The sequence below is a fragment of the Anarrhichthys ocellatus genome, unplaced genomic scaffold (assembly GCF_004355925.1).
Source record: "Anarrhichthys ocellatus isolate YVR2014 unplaced genomic scaffold, GSC_Weel_1.0 scaffold108, whole genome shotgun sequence".
NCBI lineage: Eukaryota > Metazoa > Chordata > Actinopteri > Perciformes > Anarhichadidae > Anarrhichthys > Anarrhichthys ocellatus.
Genome location: NW_022280138.1, coordinates 1 through 25629, shown reverse-complemented (window position 1 = coordinate 25629; position 25629 = coordinate 1). Strand labels below are relative to the sequence as shown.

Genomic DNA, 25629 nt, shown 5'->3' with positions numbered 1-25629 from the left:
GGAATTCAATTTAAAAACTTGTGATACACTTTAAAAGTGGTCAAGGTGCCTTTTCTACTCTGTTTTTACCCCCACCCTTTGGTGACATTCTATGATCTCCACAGAGCGGTCCATGTTCATAGAGCCACTGTGTTGGAAACTCACTGCAGAAGGTCCCTGGAAGCCCTGGACGGTGATCCGCACTGTGTCTCCCACCTTGGCCTTACTGGGGCTCATGGACAGCTTGGGTCCTCTGGGAGCAGCTGATGGGAAAGTAAAACAGCTGTTGGACTGCTGTTGTACAACCTTTATATGTCTGAATAATAGGAAACATGTAACACATGACCTAGTATGTGACCTAAATGTGGCTACCCACATTTCAAGGATGTACCCGCTCACTCAGAGAACATATCCACCTCCTTTTCACGCAACTGTGGAATAAACCATTTGAAGTGAAGCAATGCGAACTGCGCTGAAGGCTCAGGATGACCCACTTACTGCTCATTGTTCCCAGTTCTATTTGAATTGCCCATGTTAATTCTCCCTAGTCCTGAATTTGTCCTCCAAAAATGTGGTTGTGTTGATGTTTGAATCTCAACAGCTCTCATTATACTCATTATACATCTCATTAGGTCTCTTGAAACTGCACATGAATAGTGTCAGGGCTCCCTTATTGTTACTGAACCAGGTGATCTGAGTAATTCTTTTGAAAAAGAGGATTGACTGACCATACGCCTCTTTCCATCACTGCTCTAATCACAAGAACTCAGACTGACCACTTTCCTAGAGTCGTACATGAGTCGTGTATGTTGCGTTAGTGAATCCACAGTCCAGCCTCTAAAATATATGGAACTTTATAGCTTTTTAAGTATGAGTCATTGTGCATCTTTTTTGCCACAGGATGTAGCTCAAGCTTGTGGATTTACAATAGTATTGAACTCACGAGGGCTTGCACAGCTACAGCAAGGCATTATGGGAAAATGTGTCAGTCACCAACACTGCGTTAAAGTAAGCTGCACTTTGTGGCAGTGCTTGAGTGAGTTTCTCACCACTGTTTCAGGTTATATTGCTTCCATCTCAACCGCTGGCAGTTATCTTGGTTATATATTAAGCTCAGTAGAAGGTGAGCGTTGTGTCAATGCTGGGCTCAGAGTGTGACGATGCGCTACTCCATGGAAGTAGTAAGTACCAGTACCATCCATACATATAAATACATTTAAATTACATTTAGAGTATCAGTAACATGATTTGTTTGTTCATTTTTCCCACAGCACTATACCAGGAGAGTGTCTGCATTCAAACCTGACCTGAGTAAGTCACCTCAGCCAGTGCGAGTTGGTGCATGACTCACCCAGTGTGACCTCGGCCTGCATGGGCATGGACAGAGCAGGGTGGTTGACCTCACAGCTGAACAGAGCCTCGTTGTCCAGCTGGGGGTTGAGGCTCCAGGTCAGCATGGCTCTCACCTCCATGGTGCCATCACCTGCCGCCTGCTGCCGGTGCTGGAAGTAGTAGAGTGGATCGTTGCTCTGGACCCAGCGCGGAAACTCCCGGCTCACCACCGTCTCGGGGATCACCTCGCTGGTTGTCTCAGGGTCCGAGTCGGACCCTTGCTCTGGGCCCTTTTTGGGGTCATTGGGGCCGTCTTGGCCCAGCCGAGCCAGCTTCCCCTCTTGTTCCAGCAGGGACAGGGACTTCTGGAGTTTGGTGTCATCAAGGTCTTGACTGGTGAGGGCCCGGGAGCTCCAGTGCCCTGCTTGGCTCCTGTCCAAGCTCTTTTCCAGACCTTGGCCTTTGCTTTGGTCTTCCACTGAGGAGGAAGACTGGGCAGTTGGCACCACATCAATAAACTCACCATCCCGCTTGAAGTACACCTGAAAGGCCAGGACAACGACAGGTGAGCCCAACAGGAACACAGAAGCTCCATTTGGAATGTTTGCTGTGTGCTCTCAGTTACAAAAAAGGTCCATAAGAGGTAAGAGCTGAATAGTTGGTGGATGAGGACATGGAGACCAGGCAGGTATAAAGCTTTTTATCATTACTGTCTGTGTGGGAGTGTTAGTATTAGATGCTTTACTTAAAGGAGACATATCATGCTCATACTTGTATTTCAGGTTTCTAATAGAACATGTTTACGTCTTAGGTCTGAATGCAAAAACCAGGACATCGTCCCTCACTGGGTTCCCACCAACCATGTATGTAATGACATGCTTCATTATACTCAAAACTTGATTATATCATGTGCTTAACATTTTTATTACATTATAGATTATTATGATTTACGTCTTATGACATTTTCATTACATTACCTGTAGTTAATACATTATCTGTTTGACACGTCTAGCCCATACATGTAACGAGGTCATTTAAAGCAAATGATAGGTGATACCATCTTTAATATTATCCAGGCACATAAATATAAATAATCCACATTTCAACAACATTCAATTACACAGCTGTTCACACTGCTGTAGTTTGAGATATTTGTGTGTCAGTGGGCAGCTTACTGTGTGTCCTGTGATGTGACCAGAGAGATTGATGCTTCCCATAATCATTACTTACCACAACAACTATAACCCAATGCTGGGTTAAACAGAGAGAGATTGTTTTATCTACATTATGATTGCTTCTCTTCATCTCACTGATATGTGTGTCTCAATCACGACATGAGAAACCACTCTTCACTGGGCTATGATCATATCACATATGCCGCTGTGCTCCAATTCCCTTCGACCAATCCTCAATACATTTCCAGAGGTCACAGAGAGTACAGCCCAGCGCTTTGCTGTGGCATTAAGCAAAGCCATTGTTAGGGCCCGAGCACCGACGTAGTCGGAGCGGAGGTCCTATTGTTATTCTAATGTTTATTATTATTATTATTACTTTTCCGCTTTCATCGCAAAAAGGAGGTGCTTGGGATACTAGAAAACTTTTGAAATTTGGCACGCAAGCCAGAATTTGCGAAAATTGCAGTCTGATTGGGGTGTCCAGCTGCGGTATTAAATATTGGCTTGATAGCGCCCCCTATTTCACCTAGGGGGTTTCACCTAGCTGTATGAAATTTGGAAGGTATGTGGATCGTGATGGGACATACAAAAAATCCTCTTGGAATTTTTCTCTAAACCAAACAGGAAGTCGGCCATTTTGAATTTTATGACGTTTTTGGACCATTCCAAGGCGTCGTACTTTAACGAACTCCTCCTAGAGATTTGACCCGATCAACTTCAGATTTGGTTAGTATGCTCTTGAGACCGTGGCAGTGTAAAGTTACTCAAAGATCAAAAAGTTATCGAACTATGTGTCCGTGGCGTGGCATCAAAAAAACACCATTCGCCGCGAAACAGGAAGTTGTTGTAACTCGGCCATACGTTGTCGAATCTGCTCCAAATCTCTCATATGTCATAGCATCCTGACATGGAACACATCTATATGATAATTTAGAATCATAGTAATAGCGCCACCTAGTGGCAACTGGAAGTTGTACATTTTGTACTTTGACATCCTGCTCCTCACAGATTAATCAGATCCCTCTAAAATGTTGTCAGAACAGCCTTAAGACCTTGATAATGCTTCATAGTGAAGATTGTAAGACGTTGTTGAAGGGCGGCGACGTGGCGGCTTGGCGAGTTTTGATCCTTCGCCATGAAGAAATAAACTGATGGAACTCGACTCCACATCATCAGATCTTTACCAGATTTCACATGTTTGATTAGACTCCAGGCCTGAAGACATCTGCAGGCCAATTTTGAATCACAGTCATAGCGCCACCTACTGGTAACAGGAAGTTAAAGTCTTTAAACTTTGGCTTGTTTCTCTTAGTAGGTAAATCAAATCAATATCAAATTAGTTCCACACAAATATAAGAAGTTCATAATACCAGTTCATGAAGCTTTTGATGTTTCGTCGAACGCCGTTGCCATGGCGATGCAGTCTTCGCCGTTAACAACGAAAGTAATTTTGAGAGGCTAAAAATGCTCGAAACATAAGCAAACTTGGCAAGCAGATTACAAGCCCGAAATGTAGTTATAGAATATGATTTTATTGGTTCAGAGTGGCAAATCGGCTCAATAGCGCCCCCTACAAAATTTCAACGAAGCAGCCCTCGCAGTATGTTTGACCTAAGGTTTTTGAGGGGCTAAAAATGCTCAAAACATAATCAAACTTGCCAAACACATTTAAAATCCTGAATGTTGTTATCTAATGTGATTTTAATGTTTCAGTGTGGCAAGTCTGCTCGATAGCGGCCCCTACAATATTTCAACGATGCAGCCCTCGCAGTACGTTTCACCTAGATGTATAGAATTTGGTAAGCAGATGTATCACATGTAGACTTAAAAAAAGTCTATTGGAGCCATGCTCTAAACCCAACCGAAAGTCAGCCATTTTCAATTTTGTTTGAATTTCTCGTGGTTCTCTTCCATTTCCAGGTGCTGTACATCGAACTCCTCCTAGGGAATTAATCCGATCAGCTTAGAATTTGGTCAGAACAATCTAAAGACTTTAGCGATTCAAAGTTACTAAAAGCTTTAGGTTTCATCGAACGACGTGGATATGGTGAGGTGGCCATTTTACATGGTTTGCCATCATCCATCAAGCTGTAGTAACTCGACTGTACTTTGTCAAAACTGTCCCAAACTTGACATGCTTGTTCACTGTCATGGCTTTAGGACTTCTGCATGCCAATATTAACTCATAGCCATAGTGCCACCTACTGATAAGCACGGATGTAAGCAGGATTCTATAATTACAGCGGCCCAAACACTGACCTTATTGAAAGGGTTAGTGGGCACACCATGAGAAAAAGACTTCTCTGATCTAAATATGTGCAAACTAAGATGCTTGGAGAGCAAAAGTTAGATAACAGTGGATTTTCAAACCATGTCAGTGGGCATTAGTATAAATGATCTGTCCAGAGCTTCTTCATGACAATCAGGTTAAACGTTACAATGAATGCTTCACACTACAATCTAAAGTTACAGAAGAACTTAAAATGAAAACGGTGTTAAATTAAAGTGTTCAAGTAACAGCAAATGGCACTACTGTTTTGTTAACTTTCATGTAAGTCCAAATACAATCAGCAGGACACTGAAGAGAGTTGAACACCATCCCAGTAAACTGACAGTCTGTTATGTTACAAACACTGAAGCAGATTCACACACATTCATTTTCTTAATGATCTTTAAATGCTTACATTTATGATTGTATCAGATGTACACTCAAAACATTTGAGGCTTAAGACCTGGCAACATGATCTTGCTACGCTGCTGGTCTACGCAGGAAATATCTCACTCGTGCACGCAGAGTGTGATGGTCACAGAAATGCATGGCCGCGTCACCCAGAGTCCTGCCAGTACCAGGAAATACCATTTAACTCGTGCACGCAGTGTATGATGGTCACAGAAATGCATGGCCAGAGTCCTGCTAGTACCCTCGCCGTGTGTGAAGTTGCGAGGGCCCGATCAATGCTGCTCGCAGCTTTAATTTGTTTTGTTTTTTTGTCTGTGAGCACTAAACTTTTTAAATCCAATGGTGCTTCCAAGCTTTCCTTCCTAGCACACAAAGCAATGACGCAAGCATGACTATGGAGTCCTTCAAGAGGGATGAAGAGTAGAAAGGCTCCATCTCACCATGGGAGCTGGCTTTGCTCCTGTAACAATGCAAACCAGAGAGAAGTTCTGGGCCTCGTAGCGGCTGAAAGGAGCCGGGCTGTTGGCTGCCACCACAGAGATAGACTTGGGAGGTACTGCAGAGAAAATACAAAGCACTCAAACATTGAAGTGCTTTCCATCCATTGAAGGAAAATACATGTAAAATATAAAGTTATAAAGGTATTTATCAAATAATGAAAAAAACAATGGTGAGTCACTATGCTGGTGATTATATCTATTACATATCAAATCAATTCAATTACACTTTCAACAGAGGAGCACATTTTGGGAAATATGCTGATTTGCTTTCTTTTTGAGGGGCAGATGTTCAGATGGATCTCAGCCTCATGATGAGTACAGAGCCAAAGAGCCAGTGTGACAACAAGCCTGCAGGAAGTCTCAGGAGGATTATTTCTACATTTCTGTTCATGTACTGATTCAACCACCAAGATACCACGTGTTCCTTATTGAGCTTTAGAGGTGTTGGAAGGTATGTTTTTAGCCATGCTATGAAGCTCTAGCGTAGGTTCAGTCAGGAAGACTATACTCTTGCATGCCTAAGCCCGTAGTTTATTTCTCATACATCTGCCAATCACTCCTCACGCATGCTCACTCATTATTTCCTTGCTGTCATTGTTCGAGGATGTCAATCATGATATCAGCTGTTTAGATCAGCTGGTCTCTTCTATCCAATAGCACAACAAAACAATGACATCGTTAGCCTGCTGTTGCGCAACCCTCCACCTCCCCATCACCACCGAAACTTCATCAGAGTCATCTGCTTCATCAACTCATCATTCTATCAGCCTCATCAGCACCACCAGTGTCTGGACTCCACTATCTTTTTGCTGATCAGGGCAGACGCCCTTCGATTACAAATGTCCTTGTAAAGTCCAAGCGCCAAAGACTCTGAAGACTTTATCATTGCATATCATCTGTTTATAATTAGGGCCCGAGCACCGACGTAGTCGGAGCGGAGGACCTATTGTTTTTCGATTGTTTATTATTATAATTATTATCGTACCTGTTTTGTCGCAAAAAGGAGGTGCTTGGGATACTGGCAAAATGTCGAAATTTGGCACGCAAGCCAGAATTTGCGAAAATTGCAGTCTGATTGGGGTATCCAGCTGCGGTATGAAATATTGGCTCGATAGCGCCCCCTATTGAGTAGCCCCAACATTGGGTTTCACCTAGCTGTATGAAATTTGGTAGGTATGTGGATCGTGATGGGACGTACAAAAAATCCTGTTGGAATTTTTCTCTAAACCAAACAGGAAGTCGGCCATTTTGAATTATATGACGTTTTTGGACCGTTCCAAGGCGTCATACTTTAACGAACTCCTCCTAGAGATTTGACCCGATCAACTTCAGATTTGGTCAGTATGCTCTTGAGACCGTGGCAGTGAAAAGTTACTTAAAGATCAAAAAGTTATCGAACTATGTGTCCTTGGCGCGGTGTCAAAAAAACACCATTCACCGCGAAACAGGAAGTTGTTGTAACTCGGCCGTACATTGTCTAATCTGCTCCAAATCTCTCATATGTCATAACATTCTGACTCGGAACACATCTATATGATAATTTGGAATCATAGTAATAGCGCCACCTAGTGGCAACTGGAAGTTGTAAGTTGTGTACTTTGACATCCTGCTCCTCACAGATTAATCAGATCCCTCTAAAATGTTGTCAGAACAGCCTTAAGACCTTGATAATGCTTCATTGTGAAGATTGTAAGAAGTTGTCAAAGGGTGGCGACGTGGCGGCGACGTGGCGGCTTGGCGAATTTCGATCCTTCGCCATGAACGAATAAACTGATGTAACTCAACTCCACATCATCAGATCTTTACCAGATTTCACATGTTTGATTAGACTCCAGGCCTGAAGACATCTGCAGGCCAATTTTGAATCATAGTCATAGCGCCACCTACTGGTAACAGGAAGTTAAAGGCTTTATACTTTGGCTTGTTTCTCTTAGTAGGTAAATCAAATCAATTTCAAATTAGTTCCACACAAATATAAGAAGTTCATAATGCCAGTTCATGAAGCTTTTGATGTTTCGTCGAACGCCGTTGCCGTGGCGATGCAGTCTTCACCGTTAACAACGAAAGTAATTTTGAGAGGCTAAAATTGCTCGAAACATAAGCAAACTTGGCAAACAGATTACAAGCCAGAATGTAGTTATACAATATGATTTTATTGGTTCAGAGTGGCAAATCGGCTCAATAGCGCCCCCTACAAAATTTCGACGAAGCAGCCCTCGCAGTATGTTTGACCTAGATGTATGAAATTTGGTAGGAACATGTATCACATATGGACTTAAATAAAAGTATCTTGGGGCCATGCTCTAAACCCAACCGGAAGTCAGCCATTTTCAATTTTGTATGAATTTCTCGTGTTTTTTTCCATTTCCAGGTGCTGTACTACGAACTCCTCCTAGGGAATTAATCCAATCAGCTTAGAATTTGGTCGGAACAATCTAAAGACCTTAGCGATTCAAAGTTAGTAAAAGCTTTAGGTTTCATCGAACAATGTGGATATGGTGTGATGGCCATTTTACATGGTTCACCATCATCCATCAAGCTGTTGTAACTCGACTGTACTTTGTCAAAACTGTCCCAAACTTGACGTGCTTGTTGACTGTCATGGCTTTAGGACTTCTGCATGCCGGTTTGTGGGCACACCATGAGAAAAAGACTTCTCTGATCTAAATATGTGCAAACTAAGATGCTTGGAGAGCAAAAGTTAGATAACAGTGGATTTTCAAACCATGTCAGTGGGCATTAGTATAAATGATCTGTCCAGAGCTTCTTCATGACAATCAGGTTAAACGTTATAATAAATGCTTCACACTACAATCTAAAGTTACAGAAGAACTTAAAATGAAAACAGTGTTAAATTAAAGTGTTCAAGTAAAAGCAAATGACACTACTGTTTTGTTAACTTTCATGTAAGTCCAAATACAATCAGCAGGACACTGAAGGGAGTTGAACCCCATCCCAGAAAACTGACAGTCTGTTATGTTACAAACACTGAAGCACATTCACACACATTCATTTTCTTAATGATCTTTAAATGCTTACATTTATGATTGTATCGGATGTACACTCAAAACATTTGAGGCTTAAGACCTGGCAACATGATCTTGCTACACTGCTGGTCTACGCAGGAAATATCTCACTCGTGCACGCAGAGTGTGATGGTCACAGAAATTCATGGCCGCGTCACCCAGAGTCCTGCCAGTACCAGGAAATACCGTTTAACTCGCGCACGCAGTGTATGACGGTCACAGAAATGCATGGCCAGAGTCCTGCTAGTACCCTCGCCGTGCGTGAAGTTGCGAGGGCCCGATCAATGCTGCTCGCAGCTTTAATAAACAATTATCTTTTCTTCATCTGACTTGTCTCTCCTGATTGAAATAAGGATGCTCTTTAGATGGCAATGTCAGTCGGTCGGTCCACCACTTTGGTCCACACTGACAAATCGTTCTATTACTACTGAACTACTGTGAAAGTTGGTACAGATATCAATGGTGCCAACGGGATGAATCCTGAAGAATTTTGTGACCCCTTGACTTTTTCTCTAAACATACATTTTTTAAGCTTCATGAGACTCCGATATGAATACATACCTATGACAGTGAGGGTGATGCTGCCAGAGGCTAGAATCACTTTGTCTGTGGAGCTCCTGTCATATATCCCCACATGGCACTCATACAGGCCATCATCCTCCATCTGAACCTCAGGAAGCCTGTACAAAGATTACACACGAAGATCACCTCTCATTTTTAACCTCTTGGGTTCTTAAGGTTAGAGATTGTGGAAAACTATCAAAAAGACAGCATGCTACAGGCGGGAATGTTCCCCCAAACTCGTCTCTCTTTCAAAGGTTTTGTGTTATTAGAACACAACACAACTTGTACAGTAGTAGTGGCCTGTCTCACCGCACAGTAGACTGGTAGACCAGGTCCTCCCGTCTGCGGTTGTCCTCCATGTTGGAGTAGCTGGTGTTATACATGGCATCATATGTAAAAATCTTCTGTTTGGCACTGCCTCCTTCAATCACCTGAGAGGCAAAGGTTCATTAGCATCATTGAGTTTGAATACAGTAGCTGTGACCATGTGGACTTCAATTAAGTCTTATAGACTCTAAGTTGGGATGATCTCAAGCACATTAAAAGCTTTTCTAGCCACTTGGAAACTTTTTACCAATATTGGACCTTCATGTTTTACAGTAAAATAAAACATAGTAGTAGTAACTGACAGTTAGAGATGTTCTGTCATCAGTTTATAGATGTCTGTCTTACAATACAGGGCTTTGGGGATAATGCTTTATGGACTGCAGGGCAGTGGCGGCTGGCCAATAGAGGGCAATCGGGCATGGCCCCACCTTGAGCCACAAAAAAAAAAAAAAAAAAATTATAATAATCATAAATTATACAAATTGTCAATATTTGTGTTTTTTGAACTATGGAATGTACCCAGTAATATGTGTAAAATATGATATCTGCGCAAAATATATGCTTTTCCTGCTCGTGCCCTCCGCCTGTGTGCACGACACGTCTCAGAACGCGCAGCTAGGGGGCCAAATCGTTTTGGCCCAAAAGAGGCGGGTCTATGAAGCAGTTTAGCCAATTGCTGATTAAAGATATAAATGAGTGACATACAATTTAGCCAATCAGCGCCCTCAAATAGATTCAGCTAGGGGGGCCAAAACGATTCGGCAGACCAAAGAGCTGATCCCAGATCAGCCTGACCCCACAATCAGACAGCAGACTAGCGGGAAAGGGAAGCAGTACATGCGAAGCTTCTCTACTGTACACCAGACAGGTTTGGCTAGCAAGATGACGTCATGCTAATAACTTATTTAGCTTTTTAAAACAACGGGGACAGATCCAGGATGACAGTTAGGGAGTGAGGGATGAGGAGGTAAGGAAACATGAGAACACCAGGACACACATGGAGAACTCTGTCAAGCTACATATTAGGCAAAGTGAACATCTTTTCTTCTGCATAGTTGTCCTCAGTCTCCTCTGCTTAACTTGGTCATGGAGGCATCAACATTTAATTGAGATGTTAAATTAACAGTGAAAACTCATCATAGCTTAATTTAACATCAGTATTCATAATTACACTTCATGTTTACTTCTCCTGATCTTTACCTCCTATAACAAGGTCCATAGGGGCATCTCAATAAATAAACATGTTAAATTATATTATATTATATTATATAAGTGTTATTTACTGTTTTTTTTGGGTTGGAATAAATATTAAATATTTAACTGCAAAGTAGTAATGCGTGTTAGATACTTTAATTGTTTTGCATTAAATCATACTGGGATGTTTGCTGAAATTGATAGGATGGCCCTACCTAGAAAATTTTCCACCAGCCACCACTGCTGCAGGGCATTATATTTTTGCAGTTGGCCAATGGGGCAGCAAGGCTGAATCAGCCAGCCGTATCCCTCCGTGGTTCAGGCAGCAACTTTAACATGCAGATCAATGATCTGATAAATTCATCAATACTTTGGTCAATGTCAGAAATTGGTGAAAAATACGTAAACCAAGTCCTGAAATAGCCTGTTTTGTGTAGGCACATAAGATACTGTGCAGCTCTAATATGTCCTTAGATTTAAGAAATAGTGTGTCACTATTCATTCAGCTAACAGTAATAGCTTACACACATTTTCAAATGGCAAATCAAAACAAATTTGCAATTCCAGGCCTTTCAAAGGGCCATCCCCATATTACAATAATACAAATTATTAAATTGAAAGCGCAAATTACTTAATTGTGCTGACAAAATATTAGAGAGTAGAAATTATTAAATCATGTGCACATATTAGCGTTTTTTTTCCTTCATGACACCTCCTGGGCTCTGTACATTGTCAAAATATTTCTCATTAGTTGGTGACCATACTAAACAGCATTGTGTTAGCATTGTCAATGTGTGATTGTTAGCATGCTGACATTAACAATTAGCTCAAAGCACTGCTGTGCCGAAGTACATGCTCACAGGCAGGCGACAACTGGTTCTGAGAAGTGAAGCCAAAGCTTGAGTTTAAGCTGCATTCTCTCTACTGTCCAGCAGGGGGCGACTCCTCTGGTTGTATAGAAGTCTATAAGAAAATGACTCTACTTCTCTCTTGATTTATTACCTCAGTAAACATTGTAAACATGAGTTTATGGTCTCAATCTCTAGTTTCAAGTCTTCTTCAATACAGCATGATGTTCATTTAGTACATTATGGTCCATTTAGAGTCACACAGACCATAAAGCAGGGGATGCTTTAGGGCGGGGCTACACCATGATTGACAGGTCACTACCACAGAGTTGTCCGGTCTGGGAACTGTCCGTGTTTTCTTCTTAGAACTTAAACTCTTTCACAGTTTGTTTTCAGCTTATGAAAGTTTATTGTAACGTTTTGGTTGCCTAATAATGTCTCAGTTGTACTTAGCTCCACCACTTGTGTCACTTGTGGTTGCAAAAAACAAGATGTCAACGGCCAAAATGCCGAACTTAGGGCTTCGAAACGGCAGTCCACAAACCAATGGGTGACTTCACAGTGAATATATACACTTCTTATAAACAGTCTATGCTCACAGGCTGCTAGCTAGACTTTAAGTCTTGTTTGTACCAACAAGCACCAAACAAGTCACCATCAGTCACATATTTCCCAAGTCTAACACGAGACCATCGTTCTTGACAAAACAGGGTTCGGGCAAAACCTATTGACCTGTATGTCTGACTCTACATTTATCATGCGTATCTTCTAACAGACACATTGGGGCTGAAGAAGGAGAGAGTTTCATCAAGAGACAAGTTGTCAAGCAGCTGTTATTGCATTAAGTTCACCTGTGTGCTCACCCGAAACCATACAATCTCTCGGAGGTTGCCGTCTGTTTGGAAGTTGCACTTGAGTGTGACTGTGTCTCCAATGACAACAGGAGGAAGAGGCTCAATGGAAACGGCTAAATAACCTGCAAAAGAGAGAACAATGGCAGACATTTTGAAATTACATTACATGTCATGTATGCGCAACAACAGCTCCACTTTACTGCTTTTACTTTTAAACTAAGGGAGGAGCACTTGTTGGACAAACTAAAATGTCCAGGTCCTCATTAGTATTTATGGAGAGTCTGTTCAGAGGGAGCTCCAGTGAGCTGTTAGAAACCAGAAGAAAACAAGGGGGGGGCGTTCGCCTTAAGATCAAAAGACCGCCTCTCTCGCATACTGATCTCGTTTATCTCTATTGTTCTCTTCAATGTCCCTTTGGAATGAAACCAATGAACTGCAGGTGCAGGGTCGCTAAAGCCATAAGTTCAGACTGGCAGATTTCAGCCTTGACTGAGACATGGCTGTCTGATAGACACTTGGACAAAGATTTGGGACTTGACGGATTGGTGTGCCCATTCAGCCTCTGTGTTAATGGTTCTTGGTGTAAATCAATCATTGTCAGAGAGAAGTGTTGTACTGCTGATCTTGAACTGCTTTCAGTTTCATTATGTCCTCAGTACTTGTCTCTGGAGTTTCCTCAGGTATTGGTTTTATTTCTCTTGTGAATTTATCCACCAATTAACACAGAGGCTTCAAACAATAACAGTAATACAACATTATTCTTACATCCGAACAGGGAAATCCTTGCTGTTCGCTTCTTGAAGCTATATTGCAAAGAAACATGGCGTCCCCTATGAAGGCAAATCAATGTCAAAATCCGAGAGCGCAAATTAGATCCATGCGCGAGCGAAAATCAAACAGCCACGCGCGTATTTTACTTTGACGAGCGCTTTTACGTCACTCCGCGAGCAGAATTCACTCTCGCGAAGCTTAAATCCGCTCACTTGCGAAACTTCAACCCGCTTGCTCGCGAGTCTTTTACCTCTACAGTCTGAAAAGTTTACAAAACCTGTCAGACCTGTAGAACATGCTGAGATGTAGTGGAGTAGTGTTTAGTGGCAGATTGAAAACCACCTCTATCAGAACTAGCGTCTGTGTCAGAGTGATATCCGGTTTATCCCAAGACCAGGATTGTAACCAATTAGATGTAGAGATACAATGGAGACTGGGTCCGCCCACTTACTGTCAAAAAGAAAAACTACTCGCGAGCAAGTAGGTAAAAGACTTGCGAGCGAGGGGGTTGGAGTTTCGCGAGTGACTTTCGCTCGCGCTCGCGGAGTGACGTAAAAGCGCTCGTCAAAGTAAAATACGTGCGCGGCTGTTTGATTTTTGAGCGCGCATGGACCTCATTTGCGCTCTCGGATTTTTACAGTGATTCGCCTTCATAGTCCCCATGTTTCTTCAAGTCAAGTTTGTCCAACCTAGCAACAGTATCTACTAGTATTAGGTGGGCGGGACTTAGGATCGGTCAATTACTGCTGCTCTGGACTGCACTCATATGGCGGTTACAGCTGATACGTGGAAGCTATGCTATGGAGGACGAAAAATGTCTTAAGCATAAATAAATAAATGCATTAATAAATGTATAAATAAATACAGGAATATTTAAATGCTGAAATAAATAAATAAAATAATAAATAAATGTTGAAATTAATAAATACAAGTTGATACCTAAACAGGACATAATAAATAAATCTATTTCTACATTTCTGTTCACCTTCAGTTATTTATTTCTGTATTTCTGTGTCCGTATGTTAATGAGTTAGGCGGTCAGAACCTCATTCTTAAGCAGGATTGGTCAAGTAGGGGAGCAAGACAGAAGCAACCAATTCATAGCAAATCATCCCTGTAGACGACGTCAAAAAGCAATCTAGCAGCACTAACGGCTTCCACGTCTGCAGCTGGGACTGCTGCACAAGGCTGCTGTGATATATGTGCTGTGTGCCTGTGAGTGCTTTGGGACGGCGGAGGGACTCAGGGCAGCACCCGCTGCTCGTTGAGGACAGTAACTGCAGAACGATACGTGCTTTCACGTCAGTCTCCAAATCACCAGAAAAGTCTTCAATAACACCAGAAAAAGACGCTACATTTGTCGTTAGTCGCTTTTGACAAAAAAAGTCGCCAAGAGGATTTGGAAAGTCACCAGATTTAGCGAGAAAGTCGTAAATTTGTCAACACTGGGCAAGCCAACTTCAACGTTACTGTGCAAGGCAGCAGTAGTGGACCAGAAGCCATCACACTCCTGTGACCAATCCTGCTTTAGACAGAGGTTAGTCCCTCCCACACCTCATTAGCATACAGACACATAAATAAATAAATGAATAAATCTAGGTGAACAGAAATGTATAAATAAATATATGATATATGTATTTATTTATGTCCTGTTTGATTATCAACTTTTATTTATTCATCTATACATTAATTAAATGCTGAAATAAATGCTGGGATAAATAGATTATTCTTTTATTCATTTATTTCTGTATTCAAACATTTATTTAAGCATTTATTTATTTATTCCTGTATTTATTTATACATTTATTAATGCATTTATTTATTTATTTATACTTAAGTAATGTTTTGTCCTCCATAATGCAAGCTGCAAAATTAAATGAAATGTGAAATCAGGGCAACAAAAAGGAAACATAAGGACTTAATTGAGACACAGCTCAGGACGAACATTGTCAGGCTCCAGGAGGTAAGAAGGAGAAACAGAGCTTAACGGCTACAAGTCAGACCAGCCGCAGGCTCAGGATGATAATGACTTTTGTTTGAGATTTAATGTACAGGATTTCAGTGATAAACATTCTGAGCTCAGAAATAGTCTCTTGTTGACGCCCCTTTTAATCTGTCCTTGATGATCACATGTTTAGAAGGTTGTAGACCCATGACATCCCAGCCTCAGATTATATAGGTAGTGATCTGCTTATAGTATGTGCAGAGCAAATAGCTCCCATTTTTAATCATATCTTCCAACTGTCATTTACTCAGCAGATGGTGCCATCTCAATGGGAGTGGCCTGTTGTGGTGCCCGTTGCCAAGGGCAATCAACCTGAAGCATCAGGCCTTTTAAATGAACCTCCTTGGTTATGAAGACATTTGTGAAACTAGTCAAAGGAGAGCTCATATCTAAAACTAAGTGTCTTCTGGACCCTTTTCAATCTGCTTATAGGGCCAAGGGGTGTGCAGGGCGCCTCCATCACCTTGCTTAACCTCCTATTTAAACACTTAAACATTAACTTTTCATCAGCTTGTTAATAGTATCCAGCCAGGCAGTGGACATGGTACGCGTTTATGTGAACTGTGTGTTTCTATGTTATAGTCTATGTTTTATGCTTTGTGCTTTATGTTTACTGCAGAATAAAAAGCCCTCTCAGGACAGATAATAAAGAGACTTGGCTTGACTTAAATGTGTACAGTGGAGTGAACTGGGAGACTACTAAGAGGTTTGAAACACTGGAGTCAGCATGTGTAAGAACAATATCTACAACACTTGACCTCATATCGTTCAGGTCATGAGAACAGCAGCTACAGGTTGTTGAGATGGGAACAATGCTACTTAAGGGGCTCAAAATCAAGGACTGTTGTATTGGAATATACAAGTTCATGTTATTGTGACCACCCTCTGATATTGGAGGGATTGATTTATATATCATATTTCTTATGTTGTTCATCAAACCTAAGTAGGGTTCGGGTTAGGGTTAGGAACCAAACAGGAAGAGTAAACATGTCTGTACTGCATTATGCAGGTACTTCTTCCTCCAGGGAAACGAGCAGCTGGACTGCTGTGACTAGCAGTACATTGTCATGCTGAATATGTAACACGGAGACACACCTTGAAGCGAGGGGAAAGCACAGCACACATTTAACTATGGGAAGAGAGGAAGGTCAAACGCAAAGAGCGATGTAGAAGTGCAAAACATGTAAAAGAGAGCTGCAGTATGAGGTGGAGAAGTTTGAGCACAAATAGATACAAGAAAGACAGATATTCATGACTGGTAATACTTATTAATAACTACCCTGCATGCCTTCTAGTCAAACTTTGTTTCACCCCACTTTAAATCCATCTTTATTTTTAAGTTCTAGTTTAGGACGTTAGCAAAATTCTGTCAAGCTGAATTTTGAGAAAATGTGTAAAAAGATGCTTACAACTTTTAGAACATTTCCATTTGAAAGGTGCAAATAAAACCATAAAAGCTTGTCTTGGGTTTGAATATGTAATGCTTCAAGGAAGAGCTGCAACAAGATAATACAGAATATATAGGATTCTTTTTGAAAGTTTAAATTAACGTGACTTTTACACCTTAAAGCTACGCTCGAGAAAAAAAAAGGGAAAAGTGGATGTTACAGTTTAACCTAGGAATAGATCGTTATCATTGTTATCATGTGTGTTGTACTAATGAAATGATCTAAACTTTCAACAAACAAACAAACTTTGCTGACACCTGAATATTTAATATGGACTTGGATAGGATGGGATTAAGTTTAGCATGGATGTACATCTGCTGCTGCATTTCTTTATGACTCTGGCTCTTGTGTGTTAGATCAGCAGCTCAGCATCAGTTGGTGCTGTCAGAGCAGCAAAGCGTTAATCATTTCATCCATTAAGGCCAGCTGCCCCGCAAGAGAACCCAACAGTGAAGTAAAAGCGGACCCTGACCTCTGTCAGTGTAATAAACACTCAGACATCTCACTGCTTAGATACTGTTATCCCCAGGATCCACAGTATTTACACCACTCAACATCAATGATGAGTCAACGTCATGGTGTTTGATGTTCTGTACATGACCACAGATAACGTGGTCTAGCGACTCGTAGCTCGTAATGTCTCTCTGGTGTAACAAGCTGGGTTTCTCCACCAAATACATGTTTATATCTGGACACTAACTGTTGAACCACTAGCTAATATATTCGACCTATTCACTAATGGGGGGGGGGGGTTTATCATAACTAGTAACTGTGAGCACCGGGGCCCATCGTAACTACGTTACGCCTCTGAGACCTCTGTCCTACGACATCCTCTGTCCTTGGACCCTCACATTGCAAAAGGAAGAACCCAAAAAGAAAACCTGTAAAAAAATTGTGTAATGTAATATTTGACATGTGAAAAAACTCATTTAACATGTGCTTTCATTTATGTGTGTGTGTGTGTGTGTGTGTATGTGTGTGTGTGTGTGTGTGTGTGGGCTACCCTCATGGACTGGGACCAAAACCAAAGGCACCTTGCGGAGCAGCAGGCTGGCGGTGGAGGTGCTCTGATGCCCTCTGTCATCACAGTCAGCCTCACCTCCACAACACTGGCCTTTACTGCATGACGTCAGCCGGCCTACAGATTATTTCCCCCATGTTTTTCCTCTTAATCCTCCCTCCAGCTTTTCATCCAGAGAGCCAGAAATTTGCCGAGCTCTGGTCTCTCCACACACACACAAACAATGTGGCACAGAGATTTACACATATCAGAATAGCACTGAAGTAATAAAAAAAGAAAGAAAACAGCCTTCACATAAGTGCTTCATAATGTCCTCTGTAAACAACAGAAAGCAATCATTTAACGGAGGGAAAGCATATTTTGGAATTAAATGAATTGTTAGTGAAATGAGATATCGGGGAGCGATACCACTGTCCATCCCAGTTTAGGTTTGGCTGTGGACTGCAGCTGCTCTCGCCCTATTTTAATGTGACAAACATGGAAAGGACAATTCAACAGCATGGCCTTTGTACTGGGCTGTGAACTGTTGAGTGTTTGATATTCCATGCCTGTTGTCTTTAGGAGACCCTCCACTTTCTGTACATTTCTGCTCTGCGGTCAGATGAAAGACTCCAACACAGCAGCAGCAAGTCAAAAGACTACAGAAGATGGTGCTGCAGCTCTGTGCATTAGGAATGGTGGACATCAAGCAAAACAAAAGCAGCTTTGAGTGGGAAATACGAGGGTTTGCCCTCATGTTAATACCCGTCTTTGATCACAGAGCTCACTTCTATATTCAGGGCAGCTACATCTGACTTCTGGCTAACAAGCTGCCAAACTGCAGGACTAAATGTTCACCTGAAAGAGAACTGGCATTTGAAACTCCTTTCATCTTCTGAACATCAGAAATTCTTTTCCAGAGCAAAAGAAGACTCAACATTCTGCCATCCACCCTGACAAGGTTCAGATCAATGTCATATCGATGTGTTCAGCACTGAGCTGGATTCGGGCCAATCGTTTTTGAGACATTTCACTCAAGACCACAACTGTAAACCTCACGACATAACGCTGTCCTTCTAACGGTTGAATTATCTCAGTCTGGACCTAAATGGTCAACCCTTCAACCAACAGACACTAGTGTGGCTAAAAACAACAGTTTGTGCTCTTAGAAGGATGTGTTGGGACTGTTCTGTTGTGGAATTACAGTTTATATGGCTGAGCAGCACTTCAAGACGCTACACAGATCACTGCACCATCGTTTGCCAAGAAATAGTTCCAGCACATAATTGTTGTTTCTACAGTTTCATTTGTGTACAGATTAAACAAGTCAGAAACAAAACACTTTTATTCAGAAAGCATGAGAATGTGAACTACTCATGCAATTCACATTTAGAGTCATGTATTTCAAAGGGTGGGGGGGAATTAAACAACCCCAAATGAAAATGAAGTGGAGCAAATAAAGTGGATTATCACTTAAACCTACAATAAAAGTAAGGGCCTATGGTGGTTGCTGTAACAATACGGTATAGTTGTACTGTATATGTGTTTAATTAATAAATGAAGAGAGCTTCATTCATAACCCAAAATCTAGACAGAGGCTACCAAGATCATAGACTGAAAATAGTGAATTGTGCTTTGGGATTAGAACAGCCACAAACATTTCATCATTTTAAAGTAGAGATTACCTTTGAGCCATATGGGCGGACAATGGGTTCTTTATCCCAGAGGGGGAAATCTCCAAACAGCATTAGGTAACGTAGACGACATCTCTCCTGCTCTGAGGTCACATCAGCAGGCTGCATTAACATCTGAACTCCCTTTGACATAACATATCATCACCGCTCATCAACAGGAGGTTGGCTGAACTGGTGGATTTATTTCATTATGAATAAAAGCAATATTATTAAATGTTCACATATTCTTTACATTACTGCACATTTTCAAAAGCAGATAAAAAGTTTTGATGTTTTTTTAACTTCCACAAACCAGCCTTAGGAGGCTGTTTATGGTTCTACAGCAGGTGTGACAGGACATTAGAGTCAGACGTGCCACATCCTCTCTTTCTGCCTCGTATCATAAAGACACACCACTTCCTTCACTGTTATCAGTGAACGTACATTGTGACCTGCAAAACCAATACCAACACATTTCCAAGGACTATAGGACTGTGCATTGTGTATATAACTTCAAGTTCCCATTCTGTGTAGTGCACACAGCAGAATACTACAGCTTCATTATTTGCCCAGTAGGTTTATGGCACTGTGATTTAAAGAGAGCCCAACGTTAAATTATTAATGTGTGAATCAACTTGATTGGCCTAGTATGTCTATACATACAAGGAATCAACACTCAAAGCAGACATCACCTCTACTGTGGCGGATCGCCCGACACAAGACTTCATCCTGAATGGAAACCAACGGCGAATACATAAAAACATACAACAGGCTGCAACACATTTAAACTCCAGGTCTACTTGCTAACCTTTCTTTCTTTCAGCCACATGTGATGGTCTCTATGAGGCGGGCGACTTTCCCAAGTTGATTCCATGTGTCCTTAGCATAACATTTCTACCATATATATAAGGACCATCAATATAAAACAGGAACTGGAGGGAAATTCCCATTCAAATCAATGTAGCTGGATGGTCAGAGCGGCGGCCATTGTGTACCGTTGTACGCTGTAGCTGGCTAACGTCCGTATAAACTAAACCAACTTACGGCAAAGTCCCGGACTCACTGAGGCTCGGGTTTGCAGTAAGGAGTAAAACCAGCAGTCAAGTAGTAACATTATGAAGTGCAGAGAGTCAGAGCTATTGTTTAAAATAAAACAACTTAATGCTTCATCCTCACACTCTTGTCACAGCGTAGGAAAGCACATTGCAGAAAATGAGCCATACAGCGGGCTGGGGGCAGCGCTGGGTCCAACAGTCCCTCCCCCTCACTCCCCATGGAGAGGGCCAGCTAAAGTCACCAGAGCCATGTCCGCTCTACTATGTTTCTATTGCTATGATGACCACTCTTGTTATGTGGCCAAAGTTCCCTACTTAGGTCAGGTGATGACAAACTCCGCCTGCTAATGAAGACCATTAGATATGCTTGAAAGACCTGAAAAAAGCTAGTAAGTGGACCTTGAGTTAAGATTGATATTTTCTTTTCTTTTTAACTACTTTATGCTACTTTAAGGATTTTCTCCTTAAATTACAAATGTGCAGAAACACTGCTCAATGGTCATCATATGGCCAACATCATCAATATCAAATAAACTAAGAATCATAAACAACATACCATTTAACCTCCACACACTTCCTAAACATATTCCATGAAGCTTTCAGCCTCTAAAGGCACTCTGAGCGCTGCCCTGCTCGTCACCTTAATCAAAGCGTGTAGACCTCTCTTGTTGCGGATCATGTCCACTTACCAGCTGCTGGACTGAGAGTGTGAGCAGAGAGGAGAAGGCAGCAGAGAGCGAGAGGACCAGTCATCCTGCTGGGTGCTGCTGCTCACAACCAAGGATGCTCCATCTGTCATCAGAGCGGAGGACCACGTTTCATCTCCCATCCTTCACACTGAGGCTGCCTCGCTCTGCCACCCGGTTTATAGGATTACAGCCGCTCTCTCTCTCTCTCTCTCTACCCCTCTCTCCATCTACCTCTCTATCTCTCTCTCTCTCGCTCTACCCCTCTCTCCATCTACCTCTCTATCTCTCTCTCTCTCCATCTACCTCTCTATCTCTCTCTCTCTCTCTACCCCTCTCTATCTCTCTCTCTCTATCTACCCCTCTATCTCTCTCTCTCCCTCTACACTATCTCTGTCTCTCTGCCTCTCTCTCTATCTACCTCTATCTACCTCTCTCTCACTACCTCTCTACCTCTCTCTCTATCTACCTCTATCTCTCTCTCTACCTCTCTATCTCTCTCTCTACCTCTATCTCTCTCTCTCTATCTACCTCTCTCTCTCTACCTCTCTACCTCTCTCTCTATCTACCTCTATCTCTCTCTCTACCTCTCTATCTCTCTATCTCTCTCTCTCTCTATCTACCTCTCTCTCTCTACCTCTCTACCTCTACCTCTCTCTCTCTCTCTCTCCACCTCTCTCTCTCTCTCCACCTCTCTATCTACCTCTCTCTACCTCTCTCTCAATTCAATTCAATTCAATTTGCTTTGAATTGAAACTTGAAAAACAAAGGGCTGCGATTACGTCTCATGCTGAAAGGCTATCACAGGACTAGGAAGAAACAATTAAAAAGATCTTTGACAGTATTATTTATACATGTAATTGTATAGAAATAGTTGTACTACAGTCAACACGTTATGCTCAATGTTGAAGGACAGCTGGACTGATGGAGACAGCAGTTCAGTTATGTTTGGTCTGTAAGGTAACCGGGGATGAATGTAACACCTTTTGTTTAACTCAGTGGTTGCTTGTGCTAAATCTCTCAAACTTTGATACACAGTACTCATATTAGTCTACGACAAATAAAACACAAATGGATGTCTACACAATCACATATGTGAGTTAATGTCAAATGCATGGTTGAGTTGTAACACTAGCTGGCGATGGAAAGATACACATTATCCAATTAGTGCAAAAACTTTCTTGAAGATTAACACATTTTGAATAAGAGTTTTCAACAGTTTTCCATAAAGTGACAAAATGTTCCTGAATGTGCATGTGTCACAGGCCTCAGGGTTTAATCCCTCACAGTTGTGGCAGATGCAGATGGCTGCCCCTGGGCTGCAGGCTTAATGAACTGTTATAACGAGCCCCACCTCATGCAGCCATTAGATAGCTAACTGTTTTAACATGTGGCTTTGAAGTTAGCATGAATGTAAAACATCAAATTAAACTAGATTAGAGAAACTGATTCTTTAGGTTACATAATTAAAACCATTGTATCTACAATACAATGAAAGTGAGGCAAACAATGCTCTTGATAAAATCCAGGAGCTCCAGGTACAATATTGATGACAAAGCGGCTGTTTTCTGATTGGTCAAACTGACGGCGGTACAACTCTCCCCGGTCTCCCCTGCTCCTCCTGGGTCTGAGCTGTTACTAAAAGAACTGCTGTCTCCCCTAAAGGCTACAGACATGGAAGCACAGCTGCTGTGTTACTACATTCAAGTTATCCTGGAATGACATCATCCACTTGAAACAGCACAGTGGCGTCTTCGCCTTTTAGCAGTTCGTGCAACAGAAAAACAAAACACTCTCAGACCAAGTGCTGACTAAACAAAGTGTTGAAATAAAGTGATCGTAAAAAAACAGTAACATTTTGACAACTCGAATGAATGGTAAATATTTATAGTTAAAATAAATTGAGAGATTGAAAGAGAAAAAGCATTGAGATATACTTCATAATAGTTATAAATAACATAAACAAGGACGTTTGCTGTCATCAGATTATCTTATTAGAATTTGTGACAAAAAAAAATAGCATGCAAATGAAAGATTGGAATATAATCAGATTACCTGAAAAACAACAGGGATGTAATACAGAAACATTCATGTTGTCTATAACGTGAATGGGACTGGTGAGCTCCTCAGATGCCATTGTTTGCACATGCTCAGTGACATTGTTTTAAATGGCATGTTTGACAGCTTTGACTAAATGTGAATTGAGTAACTGGCTGCAGAAGACAAAGTTATGCAGTTGAAGCGCATTTAACATCGGCAGAGTTCTTTAGTTTTACATTTGACCCAAAGAGTATTGACTCTGCTTTATAGTATACAATTTATTATCCGCTAGCCAGATGCTAACTTTGTGAACTTCTGAACAAAGTCAATTTTCTACTTCTAGTTTTATCATGATGAGAGACTAGGTGAGCTGAATCATCTGCTTAAAGGAATAGATTGCCATTGCAGGCTGACTAGCAGAAAGAAAAGTGGACCTAAAGTGCTCCGCTATGGTTCCATTTACATCCACCGCTTGTTCTCTGCCCTCCAGGTAAGACCTAACCCACTGTAGGGATGTTAAAGCCTAGACTAGAGCCTTTAGCTTGATCAGAAGAATATCATGATTTACAGTGTTGAACTCCTTTTGAAGACCCAACATAACCATACTGCAATACTTTCCGACATCTACTTATTTACTTAGGTTAGGTTAAGTAGACTTAATCTGTTTAATGAGATTTTCAGAAACCAGATAGGAATTCATTGTGCGAAGTATTACTGGTCATCTATGACCCTTTCTATTACCTTTGATGATGAACATAGAGACAGGACGATAATTACCAGGTTCTAATTTGCTTCCTCTTTGTGTAGAGGGGTTACTCTCTTAAACTTTCCTTGTTCGATGGTTAGGTTTGTTACATGCAAGGAGTAATGACTTCAGTGGCATCTTGTAAAAATCTAGTGGGAATGTTATCCTGACCTGTTGGTCAGTGCTTCTGAGCTTCAAACTATGAACCCTTCTAGTGTCAGTTCTGCATGTTTCATTGACTGTGTGTCTGTTGTCATGCCTCGTTCTGTCTCTTAAGTTATGTTTTTTTCTTATTACATTATTTATCACTATTTCCTGTTTTATGTTGTGTTGCTTAGGGACTGTTTTATCTACACCTTATCCTGTGTCTTGGTTGTGCAATTGAGTCTTGTTTGTTCCATGTGGTTCTTCAGTCGTAACAAACACACGCTTGTATAGTATCTTTTCAAAATAAACTTCTGTCTTCACAGGGATAGGTTTAGGAAAAGAGCGTGATTGACGTTAACTTGACTTACTAACATCTCACGTGACTAGCAAATGACAAACGAGTCATGTAACTAGCAACTCACATTACTAACTGACGTGACAAAATGTCATCTTTACTTTTAATCACGTACTGGACACGAACAGCGGTCTTCTTGGCGAAAGTCCTGTGTTTGTTTGACCCATCCACCTCCCCTTTTCTCTCATCTGTCCTGTGTGGACTATCATCCATGTTATACTAAGTCAGTTGCTATGCAGGAGGTAGATTGGGTGGTCCTCTATTCAGATCGGCGGATTCGATCCCCAGCTCCTGTGAGGAATTTAAGTTTTTAAGCTCCTAATTATGGAAGTTATATGTTACAATGCATTTACTTAAGGACGTTTAGACCAAGAGGTGTGTTTGAGTGCCTGTAAGAGTGGGGGTTTGAGGAATGTGTTGGAAGCGGGGGGTTGGAAAGTGGCTGGAAGAGTAGCGACTGGAAGAGTCTACCAAGTAAAGCCATCTATAAAACGATCAACGATTTTAAACATGGTAGACTCGTTAAATATAAAAATTTGACAGATGGCGAGGGAGTAATAAAAACTCTGAAGGATAAGAATCTCTCGGAGAGTATCACAGATGTCCGATGGCTCATGGCAATGAATAGACTCGCTGTAAGAGTCACTGTGTCATGGAGCTGTTACGTATGTCACCACGAAAAAATGTCCCATGATGCACTGTAACGAGGACGAAACACAAAATCACCTGTTCATAGACTGCTACAGAGCGCAACAGGTCTGGGCCTCACTTCAAGGCCTCGGCCTAGTCTTCAATGTGAACTATAAATCTGTGATGTTTGCTCTGTTTGATGAGAAGATGTCCGTTAAACAAAGAGAACTTTACCAGCTCATTGTCAGCATCACGTTTCAAAATCTGGAAAAGCAGATGTATAATGGTAATAAAACAGACTGTAATGGACGGCAACATGGTGGTGAAACATGTTGTCACTGAACTCAGGAGAAGGAGAACTATTGATAAGAGCCAGTCCCTCCGGTGGTATTTGTTGGACTTCTGACCCAAGTACACAGCACTTTTCTTGTATCCGTCTTTGTCTTTGTGTTCTTATGTTTGTATACTTGTGAACCATGTATGTATTTGTGGATACTGTAGATTTGATATAAATTAAATAAAGTTTACAATCTGTAAACACAAGAGACACAAGGTGTCAGATTGTAAGCGGGCATCTAAAAGGGAAACTATAAAA

At 41.5% G+C, this 25629-nt stretch overlaps 1 protein-coding gene across 4 annotated transcripts in view; it reads right to left on the bottom strand.

The window, feature by feature from the left end:
• Positions 1–21370, bottom strand: part of LOC116399316 (immunoglobulin superfamily member 21-like) — a 48145-nt gene extending 26775 nt beyond the window's left edge. For 3 of the 4 annotated variants that reach the window (XM_031876397.1, XM_031876395.1, XM_031876398.1), the window contains exons 1-7: positions 21121–21370; positions 12477–12601; positions 9566–9687; positions 9254–9372; positions 5607–5722; positions 1331–1853; positions 145–242 (exon numbers count right to left, since the gene is read on the bottom strand). In XM_031876397.1, coding sequence (XP_031732257.1) covers positions 145–242; positions 1331–1853; positions 5607–5722; positions 9254–9372; positions 9566–9687; positions 12477–12601; positions 21121–21184 — 1167 coding nt within the window. In that variant the 5' untranslated portion in view covers positions 21185–21370. The remainder of the gene's footprint in view (positions 1–144; positions 243–1330; positions 1854–5606; positions 5723–9253; positions 9373–9565; positions 9688–12476; positions 12602–21120) is intronic. The other variant, XM_031876396.1, reaches the window with a different exon arrangement.
• Positions 21371–25629: the final 4259 nt, after the last annotated feature.